Here is a 15370-nt window from a genome sequence, read left to right as displayed (position 1 = left end):
ATTCATCTGGGTTCATCTGCGGCAACAGTTTGCCACCAGCTTGAATAATTTATGATGCTTTCATACCAGCTTGGTTTGTCCACTGCAGGGCCTACTCCACTATCAAAAGAACATCCTCGAATAAGTACTACAGTCAACGACAGTAAGATGAGAACCCTTTGGCCTCAGGTTAGATTATTTATAGAAACCTGATTTGGGTGTAACTTCTACTGGGGAACACTGGACCTTGACTCTATCAATAGGCTGGATAATCCCGCTGCCTCTTTAGCCTTCTTTAAGGTATACAATGGGCGAAATGGAACAATGAAGTGCTTGGGTGCAAAGAACAACTCGTTTGGATGGACTGTTCAGACAGAGAGCCGAGACATGGCTGGAGAGGCGGAGAGAGAATAATACTCAGGAGATTATGAATAGCACATGAATTTTTGTTTTTTAATTAAGAAACACCAGGGGGAGGGGGAGGGGGGAGTCCTTTCAACACTGGAAATGGAACAGTCAGGAATACAATCAGGTTGTCTCGACATGGACAACATTTCATCGGTTACACTTTCATTCACGAAACTCTGTTAAAGTTCATTTCCACATCGTTTGTCTTTCATTCAAAAGTGAAAAATAGACAAATACGAACAATTTCAATAAGGCAAAAATCAAAATTCTCTTCACTGACAAAAGCGCGCCTATCTATCGTACACATATGATGCTTCTCCTTGCTTTGTTTTGCGGTGACCTAAAATGCAACCAAAATGCTCTGTAGAAGTGTTTGGTGTCAAATTACTGCCGATCGGGAGACAGTCATGTACAGTGTATATATGGAAATCCAGTTTTAGAGCAGATACACAAGCGGGGCCTGAACAAGGCACAAATACGCAGCTCCGCTTTAGCCTCCAAAACTTGGACCACAGCACTGGCTGTTATCAATCCTGTTCAACGACACATATCAACAAACACCATGGCACCTTTCTTTGTAAATAAAGATCTTTTATTGTATTTGGAGCCTAAGACTTTGATTCATCATGCTGAAGTGAAAAATATGACCTGTTTCCAACAACTTGAACAAGTCAAGTCAGGTCGTGAACATAACCACTCTATAGAAATTATATAGGATGGCTGGAGGATCATGGGAACTTCATTGGGGACATTATTTTAAGAACTTACAGGGCCTGTATTCAACTCAAACATGAAGGGAACGAGGGGGATGTGGGAGGCAATACACAAAAACCAGACAAAAGAAAATAGAAAGCATTTCTGATTGCTCTAAAACAGCAGACTCAAACCTTGAAACGAAAGTGATGGAAAGGAGGAAAAAAAAACCACAAAAAAACAACGAAAAATAAATAGAAAGAAGCAACTCTAAGAGAAACGATAGTGCTCGTTTTTATCATATTAATACAAATATTATAAGCTTACAAAAAAAAGGTGAGATTTGTGAAGCCTAAGGTGAACATGCGGTGATGGTTGTTTGTCATGCGGTACACTAAGGTGGGCGAGCATGCTCTCCAGGAGCCACACTACTGGTCACAGCACTTGTTGGAGGCTTCCACTGCGTACTCACACTACCAAAAAACTTACTCCCAACTCCTCACCTACTGCTACAGATGCAGCTCTCCCTACAGATAAATCACAGCCAGCAAAACCATGTAGCCTCCAGAGTTAATGACAGATCGGTCCTTTATTTCACCATATAGTAACTATGGCAAGCAGCCCTGGAATAGGGTCATGCATTGAGGCAGTTCTGCGTTGAACCTCCTGAGGATGTGGATAATGAGACACACACACACACACACACACACACACACACACACACACACACACACACACACACACACACATAAGCACGTGCACACAGAATGCATACACATGATGCAAATCCATGAACTCACCCTGCATGCACAATCACACACATAATCGCACGCACACACACACACACACACACACACACAAAGGCATGTCCACATATACACACCTCTAACACCCTTTGGAGATTGGAGTGAATTGTAAGAAAGGAAGGAGACACAGACACACAGACACAGACACACACACAAGCGCACGCACACACACAGAATGCACACACATGCAAACCCGTGAACTCACCCCGCATGCACAATTGCGCACGCACACACACACACACCAACAAAGGCATTTCCACATATACACACCTCTCTAACACCCTTTGGAGCGTGGAGTGAATTGTGTAAGAAAGGAAGGAGATGAGACAAACAGAACTGAAAAAAAAAATGACTGAACATGCAGGAACATTTCAACTTATACCGATATATTTACCTGACTAGCAGATTGGTATTTTTCATAATAGTGTCTTTTATTTTTTACAAACAATCATATATAAAAATCTAGACCATTTTCTGTTCTTACAAAACTCTGTTCTGAGATCTACTCAATCTGATTGGGCTGTGGCGACAACATGTCATGTCATTATAAGATTAACCCATTCAGCTGCGCACATCAGTTCATCTGCTGATGTCGCTTCCGTCTGCTGTACTGTATATCCTGTACACTAAACAGCACATACACACCTCTACGTCAGTCAAAGGTTAACAGAGACAATCGTGTGATTGTGGGCTGTATCTTCATGTCTGACATTAGCACCAAGGTTTCTTTATTTAAAAGAAAAAAACAACAACAAACAACAACAAACGTCGTAAGACAGACACTGAAGAAGCAGCCATGCAATGAAGGCAAGTGTGACATGTGATATGAAACGATTCAGCCTCGTTGAAGCACCAGTAAATGTAAAAGTTGTACTTGTATCAGATTTTATTTTTTATATTATTTATAACCTGAGTTGTATACTGAAGCCGCTTGTGCTGTGACCGTATGCAACCCTCTCCCAACGGTATACTAAAGACTGTAAGCATGCTCGCCCAGAGGGATCCCTTACAGAAGTGAAGAAAGAAGGCCTAAACATCTTCAAGTATTAATATAGTTAGGCCTATAAAAAGCCCTGGACACACGGCATTAGAACCCAGAATAAACTCTAGGAAAGTAGAAGAGCAGTTATGGTTAGTTTGCATGTTTTCCCCCACAAATATATAATATATATATATATATTCATATGTATATAAATAAAAATTCAGTGCTGTAAAAACATCTCCAACTCCATAGGATCTGAGCCATCTTAGAAGGCCTAATACGTTTTATTCTTACTCTTCTCATGGCTAAAGCTACTGCTGGGAGTATGTAAACTGTACTGGTTCTCCTGTGTTAATAGTCCTTCATTGAGAATACAACACTGAGGAAGAGAAGACTTGTTAATATCATTTAAATTTTTCCTTTTTTTTGGTTTGAACGCACACAGAGAAAGAAACATATCCTTTTCTGTCTTCATGATAGGGTTTTTTTTTTTGTTTTTTTTTTTGGTAGCAGCAAAGCACCAAGTTTGTATTAGGATCTGTTTGTGTGTGTGTGTGTGTGGCATTCTCTGTGTGTGTCTCTGATGTGTAATGTGTGACATCACTCCATAGTCTCTGGGTGTGTGTGTGTGTGTGTGTGTGTGTCAATGTGTGCTGCGGTCTATGAAGAGCATGGCTGTACGTTGACACCATGGGCTGCGTGGGTTTGCAGGTCGATGGCCTGCGCTGGTTGTTGACCTGGCCTGGCATTCATCAGCGACAAGTTCCTGACGCAGCCCGCCATTCCCGAGTAGAACTTCCCTCCTGTCAATGCAGTCATGTCTGGGGCTCCCCCTGTCATGTGTGCGCGCACACACACACACACATACACACACACACAATAAATTGATATCCTCATTTATTTAATGTGCTTTTTAGGTTTAAAGACTTTAAAAAAATCTTATGTAAGAACTGTAAATCCACTCACCCAGGTATATACTGCCTTTAGTGTTGACCATGAGGCTTTTGCCTTTAGATTGTCCGCGTTGCATGGCTCCTCCATCTATCTGGATGTATCCATCTTTTCCAGTTCTGGGAGACAAGAGAAAGATGTGGATGCATATGTACTTAAAAAAAAATATATCTTCAATGCATTTCCAAAAATGTTAACCCCAACCAATCATTAAAGAAAAAAATAGTTTATATTTAACAAGTATAAAAGAATTGAAAGATTAACACTATTTCATTCTATTACAACATGGACAGGCTATTTTGTAAAGTTTTAACAGAAAAAAAAAACTGGATTATGGTATAAATTATCATACCTGACAGCTGTGACCTTATGCCATTGGTCATCATTGATGGGCTCCAGTGACATGATCTCTGCTTCTCCGCTCCCCAACTGGTAACTGTGTATTATATGTAAACACAATATCACATTGCTATAGAACTAATGATGGCAGCATAAAATTAACACTCACTGATGTGCTCACTGACAACTCTGGTCACTGTAACAGTCACTACTACACATTAGCTTATTATAGGCACATGTACATTGTATGAGAAATAGGCATGGTAAAGGAGGCAATCTTTACAAAGTAGTAAATCACCTGGACCTGATGGCTACACTACAGAGTTTTATAAAGCCTTTACCACTGTACATGCCCCGATCTTGGTGAGGGTATTCAATGATGCCCTTCTGAAGGCCCAGGGGCGCCGTCAGCCTAGCCGAGGCACGGGACGAGATGGTCTCGCGAGGCCCCCCCCTCCCCCTCGTGCACTATAAATCATCTCATGTTGGCTACATATCACTTGTCTCAAGGTAGGATCACAGTATTCACAAAGAAACCATGTGGGCTATAACTTGTCTAAAGAACAGTAGGCTATTCGCAGATATTTATCATTGTCTCAGTATTCGCAGATAAATCATCATTGTCTCAGTATTCGTAGATAAATCATGTAGGCTATATCGGGGATCCAGGCAACTCAAAGGACGGATGCAGGATTAAAATTAAAAAAGCTTTAATAAATCTTGGCAGTTTACATTGGTGAAGAAAGGCACTGTTTACAATTCATCAGGTATTCATCTCCTTCTCTAAATGCATATCATTGTAAATGTTTTGTCAATAGGCCTAAAAACCCGTCAGTTCCAATATTTAAACAAATGAAAAGCGCTGCACTTTCCGGGTTGCAAAGTCATTGATGAGGCCAAAGAAGCATTGTGTTAAACTGTTATACGGCTCTACTATGCTAACTGGATATTAAAATTTAAAACTATGTCTATCAATGAAGTAGCCTAGCTAGCCATTGCCCGTAGGTAACGTAGCTAGCTAGCTAACAACCAGTAAGCTAACGTTAGCTAAAATGAGCTAACGTTAGCTCTGCTGTTTGCCAGATGTAACGTTAGCCTGCCTAGATAAAACTCACTTTTCTCTTTAGCTTTTTTCAAATACGTTGCCATAGAGCCCCTTAACTCTTTTTCATAATTTTTCCTTGTTTTACTTTTCTCCTTTTGGCACCTGATGGTTGTTGCCTAGTATTAGCCATTTAGGAAAATGAGCATGAGGCAGTGAGTGGCGTTTACGTTGTTGACAGTCGGACCAAACCATGACGTGGGGGGGGGGGGCGTGAATCTGTTCTGACCTCTATGTCAGGAAAATAAGCAATAATAGAATAAGCTTTTTTGTTACTGAGAAATACTGTGTTAAATCTTCACGGATATTTATTTTTGACAAAAGATTCCAGCAGATTATTTTAAGGTTAGGGGTCAGTTTGATGCCCCCCCCCCCGATCTGAGGCCCGGGGATAACTGTCCCCTTTGTCCCCCCCTGTCGGCGCCCCTGTGAAGGCCCATCTACCACCTGCCCTGTTAGAGGCTTCAATCACTTTGTTGCCCAAAAAGACAAAGGCCAACTCCTCTGTTGCAGCAAAGGCCAATCTCACTTTTGAACATTGATTCTAAGATACTGGCTAATGTCCTGTCTTGCTGTCTCGAGAAGATCATCCCAGCCCTGATCAGCACTGACCAGACTGGCTTTATCATGAGAAGACAATAATTTTCTAACTCTAGGAGGCTGTTCAATATTCTTTTTTTTTTCTTCCAGCACTAACTCACCTGAAATTGTTCTCCCTTTCGATGCTAAAAAAACGTGTTTAATAGAGTAGAGTGGAAGTACCTGTATTACATAATTAACAAATTTGGTTTTGGGTCTGCTTTTGTTTCATGGATCAAACTCTATGAATCCCCTGTAGTATCAGTCAATATTAATGGTATAAAATCCGGCCTATTCCCACTCTTCCATGGTATATGTGAAGGATGCCCTCTGTTCCCATTATTGTTTGCTCTCGCCATTGAGCCATTAGCCATATGGCTTCATAATGAGGAAAGATTTGAGGATACTACACATTTTTGTCTATCTCATAAACTGTTTGTATAACTCTGTTGATGACCTTTTCCTTTACGTTTCTAATCCAACGTCCTCCATCCCGATTGTTGTGTGCTGTAATGGTTTATCTTGTAACGCCGCTAGTAGGCACTGCTATGACATGTGTATTCTACGTTAATACAGTAAGAAGAAGATAATATAAAATGGTGGCTACGCATGTAGCGTTGAATGATTACCGATCTCAGTAAACCTTTTCTCAACATTACCTGCTGTCGTTATTGAAATCTACTACAATACCACAAATTGGCGACGAGGATCCCCGGCGTTTTATTGCTGACTGACCGACAAAATGTCTGTGAATGTTCCCGCACCAGCGATGTTTCTGCCCTGTCTGGGAGAGCCGGCGATGCCTTTCGACACGTGGTTGCGCATGTTCAACAACTATTTAGTGGTGATAAATGCTACAGGGAGTGCTTGGCCCGAAGCCCGCAAGAAAGCTATGTTACTTCATTGCCTTGGAGCCGAGGGACAGCGAATCTTTTATGCACTGCCAGATACAGGTACAACTTATGAGACTGCTCTCGCCGCGTTACAGAAGCCCCCCAAAAAAGTTAAAGTCGTTGTGGAGCGGCAAGCGTTCAGGAAGCGATTGCAAGCACCACATGAGACCATAACACAGTATAGTAGCTACCTTGTGTGCTCTTGCTGCAAAATGTGACTTCTGATGATAAATCTGATGAGATGATCCGTGAACAACTGCTGGAACACTTGTTAAGTGATAACATTAGGGAGAGGCTGTTACTGGAGCCAGACCTGACTTTAGAGAAAGCTACAACACTAGCAACAGATGAAAGCTGCTGTTGATCAGGCTAAAAAAAAAGACTGCTGAAGGCGGCGCTCTAGTGCAGGCTGTACAGTTCAAGCCACACAAAACGAGAAATAAACAGCACCGTGCGGTTAAGTCCCCTACCGCTGCTACCCCTTCTCCACGCAGATCGTGCTTCAGATGTGGCTCTGACAAGCATTTAGCTAATTCAATTCAGTGCCCTGCAGCCAAAGCCCAATGTAAATCTTGCAATAAAAGAGGCAAATTTTCTCGTGTATGCCGTTCAGCTCCTTCCAATAATGTGCATGAGTTACAGTTAACTGATGTGACTGTGCACTACTTGGAGAACTCTGTCCATGCCCCAAAGAGACTGCTCTGTAATGTCAGTATCTTTACTCCCACCGCCTCTGCAAAGGAGATACAGCTCATTGTGGACACAGGCTCTGCTGTGTCCCTATTTCCACACCACATTTACATTCAGTACTTCAGTACCAGCCCGTTGTCTTCAACCAGGCTTGTGACTTACACACAGGATTGCATTCCTCTGCGGGGATGCCTACAAGCCCAGGTGTGTGTGGGGAACATCTCTGCTGCAGCCACTTTCTTTGTAGTGGAAAAGGGACTGCATTACTTGATATGGACTTGTTCACTGCCTTGCATCTTTCTATCAGAGGAGATACCATTCTCACTTCAACCCCAGTGCCACCTACTTCTATGATGTCCACAGGTACCACAACACACCTGGCTACTGCTCCCTCTGAGATGGGGTGTGTTAAGTACTTTGTACACAGGATGAAATTTGATCCTGCAGTCAGACCAGCGTGCCAGAAGTTGCGGCGCTTGCCTTTTGCAATCAGGGATGCCGTCTCTGCTGAACTCAATCGCCAGCTGAAGGCTGGCATCATAGAGAGAGTTGATGCCTTTGCCTGGGTTTCCCCCATAGTGGTCACAGGGAAGAAAAATGATGGAATACGGATGTGCACTGACCTTGGGGAGCCCAACAAGGCTGTGGTCATAGATAGCTACCCATTGCCTCATGTCGATGAGCTGCAAGCCAACTTGCGAGGTGCTAAGCTGTTCTCCACATTGATCTGACAAATGCATATTACCAGGTGCCCCTATATAATGACAGTAGAGACATTACAGCCTTCATTACGCACGAGGGGCTCTTCAGATATTGTAGGGTCCCCTATGGCTTGGCGTCTGCACCTTCTGCCTTCCAGAAAATGATGGCAACCTGGCGTTCAGAACTACCTAGATAACCTCATTGTCTATGGTGCTACTGCCAATGAGCACGACCATAATCTCAGTCTGTAATGCTGAAACTGAAAGAGGCTGGCTTGATGTTAGATGTCACTGCTGAGGGCATCCTGCCTGACCAAGAACACTGATGCCATCCTGAAAGCCCCGCCCCCATCTGATGCACCTGCCTTAAGGTCTTTTTTGGGCCTTGTGTCCTGGTACTCCAAATTTCTCCCCAACTTTGCTACAGTTGTGGCCCCCATGCGTGAGTGTGCCAAAGACAAAGACACATTTATATGGACTGATGCTGCTCAAAGCAGTTTTGATGAACTCAAACAGCTCCTGGTGGTCAGTCCGGCCCTCGCTCTCTATGACCCTACTCTCCGTTCAGTGATCTCTACAGATGCAAGTGACTATGGACTGGGTGCTGTGTTTGCCCAGATACAGCCTGACGGCACAGAGAAACCATCGACGTTCGCTTCCTGCACGCTCACTGCAACAGAGCGCAAGTACTCTATAGTTGAAAAAGAGGCGCTGCCATGTGTGTGGGCTACAGAAAAGTGGTGGACATACTTATGAGGCCGTCGTTTTACTCTGCACACTAACCATCAGGCGCTCACAACCTTGCTTACTACAAAAGGTACGGGTAGAGCTGGGATGCGTGTGGTACGCTGGTCAGTGCGTCTGCTTTGCTTTGATTATGTCGTGTATCATCCAGGCTCCCAAAACCACACGGCTGACTGCCTTTCCTGTCTCCCTCTGTCTGTGCCTACTGACCCCTCTGCTGTGGGGTCAGGAGGCACCTGGAACCTGAACTAGTGGCACTAATCTCCACACTGCGCTCCCTTCCAGTTGCTGACTTTGAAGCTGCTTGCTCTGCGTGCCCTAAAATGACAGCTCTTCGTGAAGATTCACTGTGGTTGGCCACCCTCCATCAAAGCGGCGAACCAGGTCTTAACACCTTACTATAAGGTGAGAGAAGAACTCTCAGTTAAAGACAATTACATTTTCCGAGGCACAAGGCTCTTAGTGCCTATCTGCTTACGCCACACCAGTGTTGTCGTACTTGAGTCCAGGACTCGTGACTCGACTTGAACTTGAGCACTGATGACTCGGACTTGGACTCAAGCATTGACTGCATTCGGACTCGGAAGTTGGACATGAAGACTCGGACTTGTTAATTAATAAAGACTTTTTTTGTTTTTGTTAGTTTTTTTGTTTGGCTATTGTGTCACAAAGTAAATAAACTCCCTTTGAAATGGTGACAGCTGTGTCATTTTTCGGACTCGGACTCAGGTAATGGGGACTTGACTCGGACTCTTCTTTGGGGACTCGGATTTGGACTCGGACTCTAACACTGGGGACTCGAGACTCGACTCAAACTCGAGGTTTAGTGACTCGACTGCAACACTGCGCTACACTCTGATTGCTCTGGCTCATGAGAGTCACCAAGGGGTTGTCCGTACAAAGCAACGTCTGCATGACCTCTATTGGTGGCCACAGATGGACCTACAGGTTCAGGCTTGTATATCGTCATGTGTTCCCTGCCAGTCCAATGATAAAACGGCCTTCACCCACCCTGCTCCCCCGCAGCCTGTCGAACTCCCTGATGGTCTTTGGAAGAAACTGGGCCTTGACATTGTTGGGCCATTTGAAACAGCCGCCCCTGCCTGTCGGTATGCTATTACACTAACAGATTACTATTCCAAGTGGCCTGAGCTTGCCTTCTCCCACAGTGCTACTGCTGTGGATGTTACAAGATTTTTAACGTCTGTCTTCAGCCGCCTCAGCAACCCAGAATGCATTGTCACTGACAATGGGCCTCAGTTCACTTCAGCTGTCTTCACTGAGTTCTTGGAGGCATGGGGCATACATCATATCCGGACATCAGTCTACTATCCTGCAGCCAATGGAGCCATTGAAAGATTTCAATGTTCCCTGAGAAGCTGCATACAAACGGCAATTCTGCAGTCGCAGCCATGGAACGAGGCTGTGCTGACCTGGCTTCAAGTGTACCACGTGACACCACATGCCACCACCTCCACCTCACCCCATGAAATGCTCTACGGCCGGAAGATGCGTACCAGATTGGACATTTTGCCTCTGCTTCTTGTTGCGATAACCTCATCCTGCCGATGTACGTGACAAAGTGCAGAAGAAACAAGACAAGATGAAGCTCTATGCCGACTCAAAACATGCTGCACATGCTCCCCTCTTTCATGGGGGAGAGAGTGAGGATAAGGAGTCCCCAGTCAACTCCTAAAGCTCACCCCAGATTCTCTGCCGCTGTAACAGTGGAAAAGAGAGTGGGCCCCAACACCTTCTTACTGCATGACGGAAAAAAGTGGAACGCAATACACCTGGCCCATTTTCCACCTGTGACTGAGCTAGGACAGACAAACTATACACCGCCACACTCACATACCACTGCATACACTTCCCCGAATCATCCACGCACCAGATGCAAACCTAAATTGGCATCAGGACTATGTTGTGTACTGACCAATACAACCATACACTAGGTTAAATGCAGAGCTATGCTTTTTGGGAGATGATGTCATTTCATTTGTACAGCGTTGATTGGCATTCTTTTTTAAAATTAGTTGTACTAATACACAATCCATGTTCATGAATTTGCTGGTTTTTACTTAATCAGTTGACTACAGATTATACCTTCTGAGTGTTTGATTATGAGGGTTTTGTTACTACTTGTAGAACTTTATTACAATGGTGAGTCATGTTTACCACTTTTTTCATTTATTGTCGACGCAGTATTCTTTTACAGAGAGAGCTGCTGTGTCCTGTAATGGTTTATCTTGGAACACCACTAAAAGGCACTGCTTGATAATGAAATGTGTGTTCTATGTTAATACAGTAAGAAGAAGAGAATATAAGACGGTGGCTACGCGTGGACGCAATTATGTATGTTATCAATATCTGTGCAAAACCAATAAAGTGATTTAAAAAAAAAAGAAGGTATGGTGATTATGGCAATACATTGAAAGCATAGAGACATAAAAAGTGATAAGTCACCTGAAAACAAGGTGGCCATTCTGTAGACCGAGGCTAATGAAATCCTTGCCTCTGCCATGCTCTCCGAGTTCCTGGAATGAAAATTGTTAGTTGACATAGAAAAGTGATGATACAGGAGTATCCTACTGTCCACATGAAAACTACAAAAAAAAAAGCATTACAGTTTACCACTGGTTGCTGTGAAAACTTCCATCAACTACAGTATAGTGTTTTTCACTGACAAATGTAAAGGCAAACATGAGGTACCTTGTATACTTTCATTTTCCCCCTTATTGTAAAGTATGACAGATTACTCCTGTCAGTGCAACAGTTTGAAGCCATGGTACATACAAACATGACTTTATAGTCCAGATTCTTGTACATTTCAAAACACGCGATTCTCGTGATGTACCTGAGAATTCTTGTCCAAAAGCTTTTGTACACACACACACACGTATTGTAGACATCACATGTTTTGAAACATACTAAAAGAGTGTTTCTGTGTTTGAGTGAATACCTTTTTACTAGCATGCACCTTGCGCAAATGGCGTGCGCCATTGGTCTCCTGAGAAAAATGGAGGGTGAGTTAGACAGGCGTAGCACAAGGCAACATGCAGTAATTTAGCAGTCAGATAGCAGTCAGATACAATGATGCTTGCAGCCATCATGCCCAAAATTGCCACAGCCAAAAAGTTACAAATATTAACCAGTCGGTGCAGCAATGAATGCTGTGTTGAACAGTTAGTGAAACATTCAGTAGAGAATGCAATCTTGTGTCATTGCTGTGTCATCACTCACATGCATTGTACGTGACAGGGTGACAGTGAATGTTGTGAGAAATGGCTTGTTGTGCTTTGCAGATGAAATGTATGTCAGATGGTTGTGCGTGTTAGGAGTGCTAAATAGCAGGTTAAGGTGAGGATGGGGAGCAAAGGATAGAGAAGGGTGTGAGAATATGGTGCTGGTTTATTTGTAAGAGCTTGTGTGTAGTGTTAGCCCCAGGAACAGTTCCAGGGGTTCGGTGTCATGGTTGTAGACTGAGGACTAGGGACAGAAACAAGACCTACCACTCCCTGCCACATGATCAGACCGTCAGATGAGCTGGTGTGGATCTCCAGTTCAATGGTTTCTGGAGAGTCAGGAGCACTACAATATAATAAATAACACAATCAAAAATCACAGATTCCATCCTTTTTTTTTTTTTGCACAAACTACACTTAACAAATATGTTTAACAATCGAAGGGGCTCACCAACTGCTGCTAGGGCAATTTAAGTTTAAAATCTGTAGTACTATTGATAATTAGCAAACACATCTCAAGGGGTTTTAAGTATTCTGCCTTTCTTTTTTTGATAAATCGCCTTGTGAGGCCATAAGATGATTTTAGGGTGCAATTTAAAAGCTCACATCACTTACCTTCTGGGGAAAATTAGTTTAGGAAGGGCGATGTATCCGTTGTCATGGAAATGAGCTGCATACTGATAGGGTGAATCTTATGAAAAGAAAAGAGAAAACGGCAATGAAATGATATAATACATGATGAAGCGAGTGCAAGTGGGATATTGAACTGTCAGTTGATGTTATGGTGCCCTCCAGTGGTCATATGTGCAGAAGCAGCCCTGGCCAAATAGTCAGAACATTGGTTAGATACATTTATGTTAACGAAAGGGGGTAAAAGACAAATAAGAGATATCTGCCATTGAGATACTGCAGAATCAGTTAGCATGATCAGTTCACCTTGATCGTGGCGAAGCAACGAGAGAATTCAAATCAGAATACGATAACTCTACATCTGAAATTTGTGCTCTTAAGTCTCTATTCAAATACAGAAATTAAAAAAACAAACAAACAAAAAAAACAGACCAACAACCAAACCAGGCTCCAGACTTGGATGATAGTTCCCAGCATAACAATAGTTGCCATTCCTCACACATTACATCTCTGCCCATTCCCAGAGACAAGCATCAAATATAAAGATCACCAAATCCAGAGGCTCATGCACAATCACTTTATAAACGATATGCTGAACAGAACCCTCAACTCAACCGAGCAACCTCAACATCACGATCTGCTATTAACACTCAGTTGTTAGTAACAACACAGACCTGCTGTAAAATATGTGTACATTAAATACATATAATGTTATCATTACTTAACTACATAAAGTAAAAAAAAAAGTGAGTAATTCCTGTTTCTTTTATCGGTTTTGGAGTTTGTGGGCAGTTCTGAAGTAGAAAGAGACGGATTTCATTTTGCAGTGAGTAGTTATGCCACAGAAGACGCTCAAGAAGACAAAAAAAGGGGAATTCTACATTTTTTCACATTGCTGTAAAAAGTACACAAAAGGTGCCATAAGTGTAGAAACTCCTGTAAAAACTGCACTTACCCTCCCACCTGCATTCTACTATGCCAATACCACTTAGTGTAGATGTAGAATTCCCCTCTCCCAACTTTCCAAAGGGGTAGAAGACCCAGTCGCCAGTTGAGGACAGACATGTTTGTAGCATTTGTTTCTTGTGTGTATTGTGCACATATGCGTTAGGCGGTAGATAGTTTGGGTTTGGGCTCGGAGGGATGGATGTGGGGTCCCTCAAAGGCGGAGAGGGGCCCCTGTTAGTCATGGTTGTTTCAGGCAGACTGAAAATTGAGATACTGTACCATTTGCCCCGCTACCTTCCAAACTCCACAGAGCCTCGGAGAACCTGGAGACCTGGCCTGTGTGTGCGGGATATAGCCATGAAAGTCATACATCATCACTTAGGACTTACTCAACCAAAACCATTCCAGCATGCCTCACAACGCTGGATCTCAAGAAAAGAGGGTCAGCTGTCAAATGTTAGAAGGGCTTCAGATTGTGGAGAATGAGTGATATGTGTCTGCTTCAATGATCGAATATCTGTGTCAGCAGGATACAGCTGTATGCAGTGGCTAATTTGTGTCCTATAGGAGGGAACAGGCTTTGGGGAAGACTGATTAGATCTCCAGGGATATCTGAATCCCATGCCTGAAAAGTCATAGCATGTATTATCAGATACTGTAGCTTCACAGCTTTTACTGTGTGTTGACAAAGTACTAGCTCCTGGACAAATCGAGTCCTTCTTAAATAGAATTTGATTTTAATATCAGTACAAATGGCTGACTGATCACAATGTAGACTTAAAAGTGAGGAAGTACAGCATATGGTGAGTTAAAGGAGCACTTACTTTCTTCACAGTTTAGGCCAGTGTGGCCTGCTGTACACACACATTGGCCGTTGACACAGCTGCCACCGTTCTGGCAGTGAAGGTTGCTCTGGCACACATACTTCACCACCTCACAACGCTCACCTGCAGGGTCACATAACAGTCTGGGGTCAGAGGTGAAGGGTCAAAGTAATACAAAACTCAAGGGAAAAAGTAGGGGATTTTTATAAATGAATTTATATGTATATGCATTTCCGGGAATTCTGAAAATATTTGATGCAATGCATGTAAGCTTATGAGACTTCTGGAAATATAATGTTAATTAATGAATATATGATGTATAAGATAATTTAATATGCAAGATAACGATGGGGATCCAAGACTTAGAAGGTCAATTCAAACCAAACTTGTTAACACTTATGCATATAGATGAGGCATTTATACATAATACAAAGATTTCTCACCCTCAAATCCATCCTCACAGAGACACTGGAATTCATACTCAGCATTAGACATACAGTGACCTCCGTTAAGGCAGGGCCGGCGGTCACAAGGGCTGTTATCTACACACTTGCGAATCGCTTTGCTCTCTGTAAAACTGTAGGACAGGTCCACCTTCTTGTTGTTGATGGAAACCTGAGCAGAAGGTAATGCAGACAATTTAGATGCATCCCTAGTATTTGAAACAGTGGGATGCTATGGAATTTTAATTATCGGTCAACTCTATTATCAGTAAATTGACGTCACTATTACAACCCGATTTATATGAACACTGAACAGTCTTTTTTTTTTTTATCCCCCCCCCCTTTTTTTGCCACATGATCAGACCGTCAGATGAGCTAGTGTGGATCTCCAGTTCAATGGTTTCTGGAGAGTC

General features: G+C 42.9%; 1 protein-coding gene across 1 annotated transcript in view; it reads right to left on the bottom strand.

Annotated features, from left to right (window-relative positions):
* Positions 1-417: 417 nt before the first annotated feature.
* Positions 418-15370, bottom strand: part of hspg2 (heparan sulfate proteoglycan 2) — a 129021-nt gene continuing 114068 nt past the window's right edge. Inside the window, exons 75-84 of the mRNA XM_056302214.1 lie at positions 14958-15129; positions 14515-14637; positions 13970-14026; positions 12728-12803; positions 12380-12458; positions 11830-11877; positions 11334-11404; positions 4172-4255; positions 3835-3938; positions 418-3701 (exon numbers count right to left, since the gene is read on the bottom strand). Coding sequence (XP_056158189.1) covers positions 3529-3701; positions 3835-3938; positions 4172-4255; positions 11334-11404; positions 11830-11877; positions 12380-12458; positions 12728-12803; positions 13970-14026; positions 14515-14637; positions 14958-15129 — 987 coding nt within the window. The 3' untranslated portion in view covers positions 418-3528. The remainder of the gene's footprint in view (positions 3702-3834; positions 3939-4171; positions 4256-11333; positions 11405-11829; positions 11878-12379; positions 12459-12727; positions 12804-13969; positions 14027-14514; positions 14638-14957; positions 15130-15370) is intronic.

Source organism: Lampris incognitus, chromosome 2 (genome assembly GCF_029633865.1).
Source record: "Lampris incognitus isolate fLamInc1 chromosome 2, fLamInc1.hap2, whole genome shotgun sequence".
Lineage (NCBI taxonomy): Eukaryota > Metazoa > Chordata > Actinopteri > Lampriformes > Lampridae > Lampris > Lampris incognitus.
This window is presented reverse-complemented; position numbering and strand designations above follow the sequence as displayed.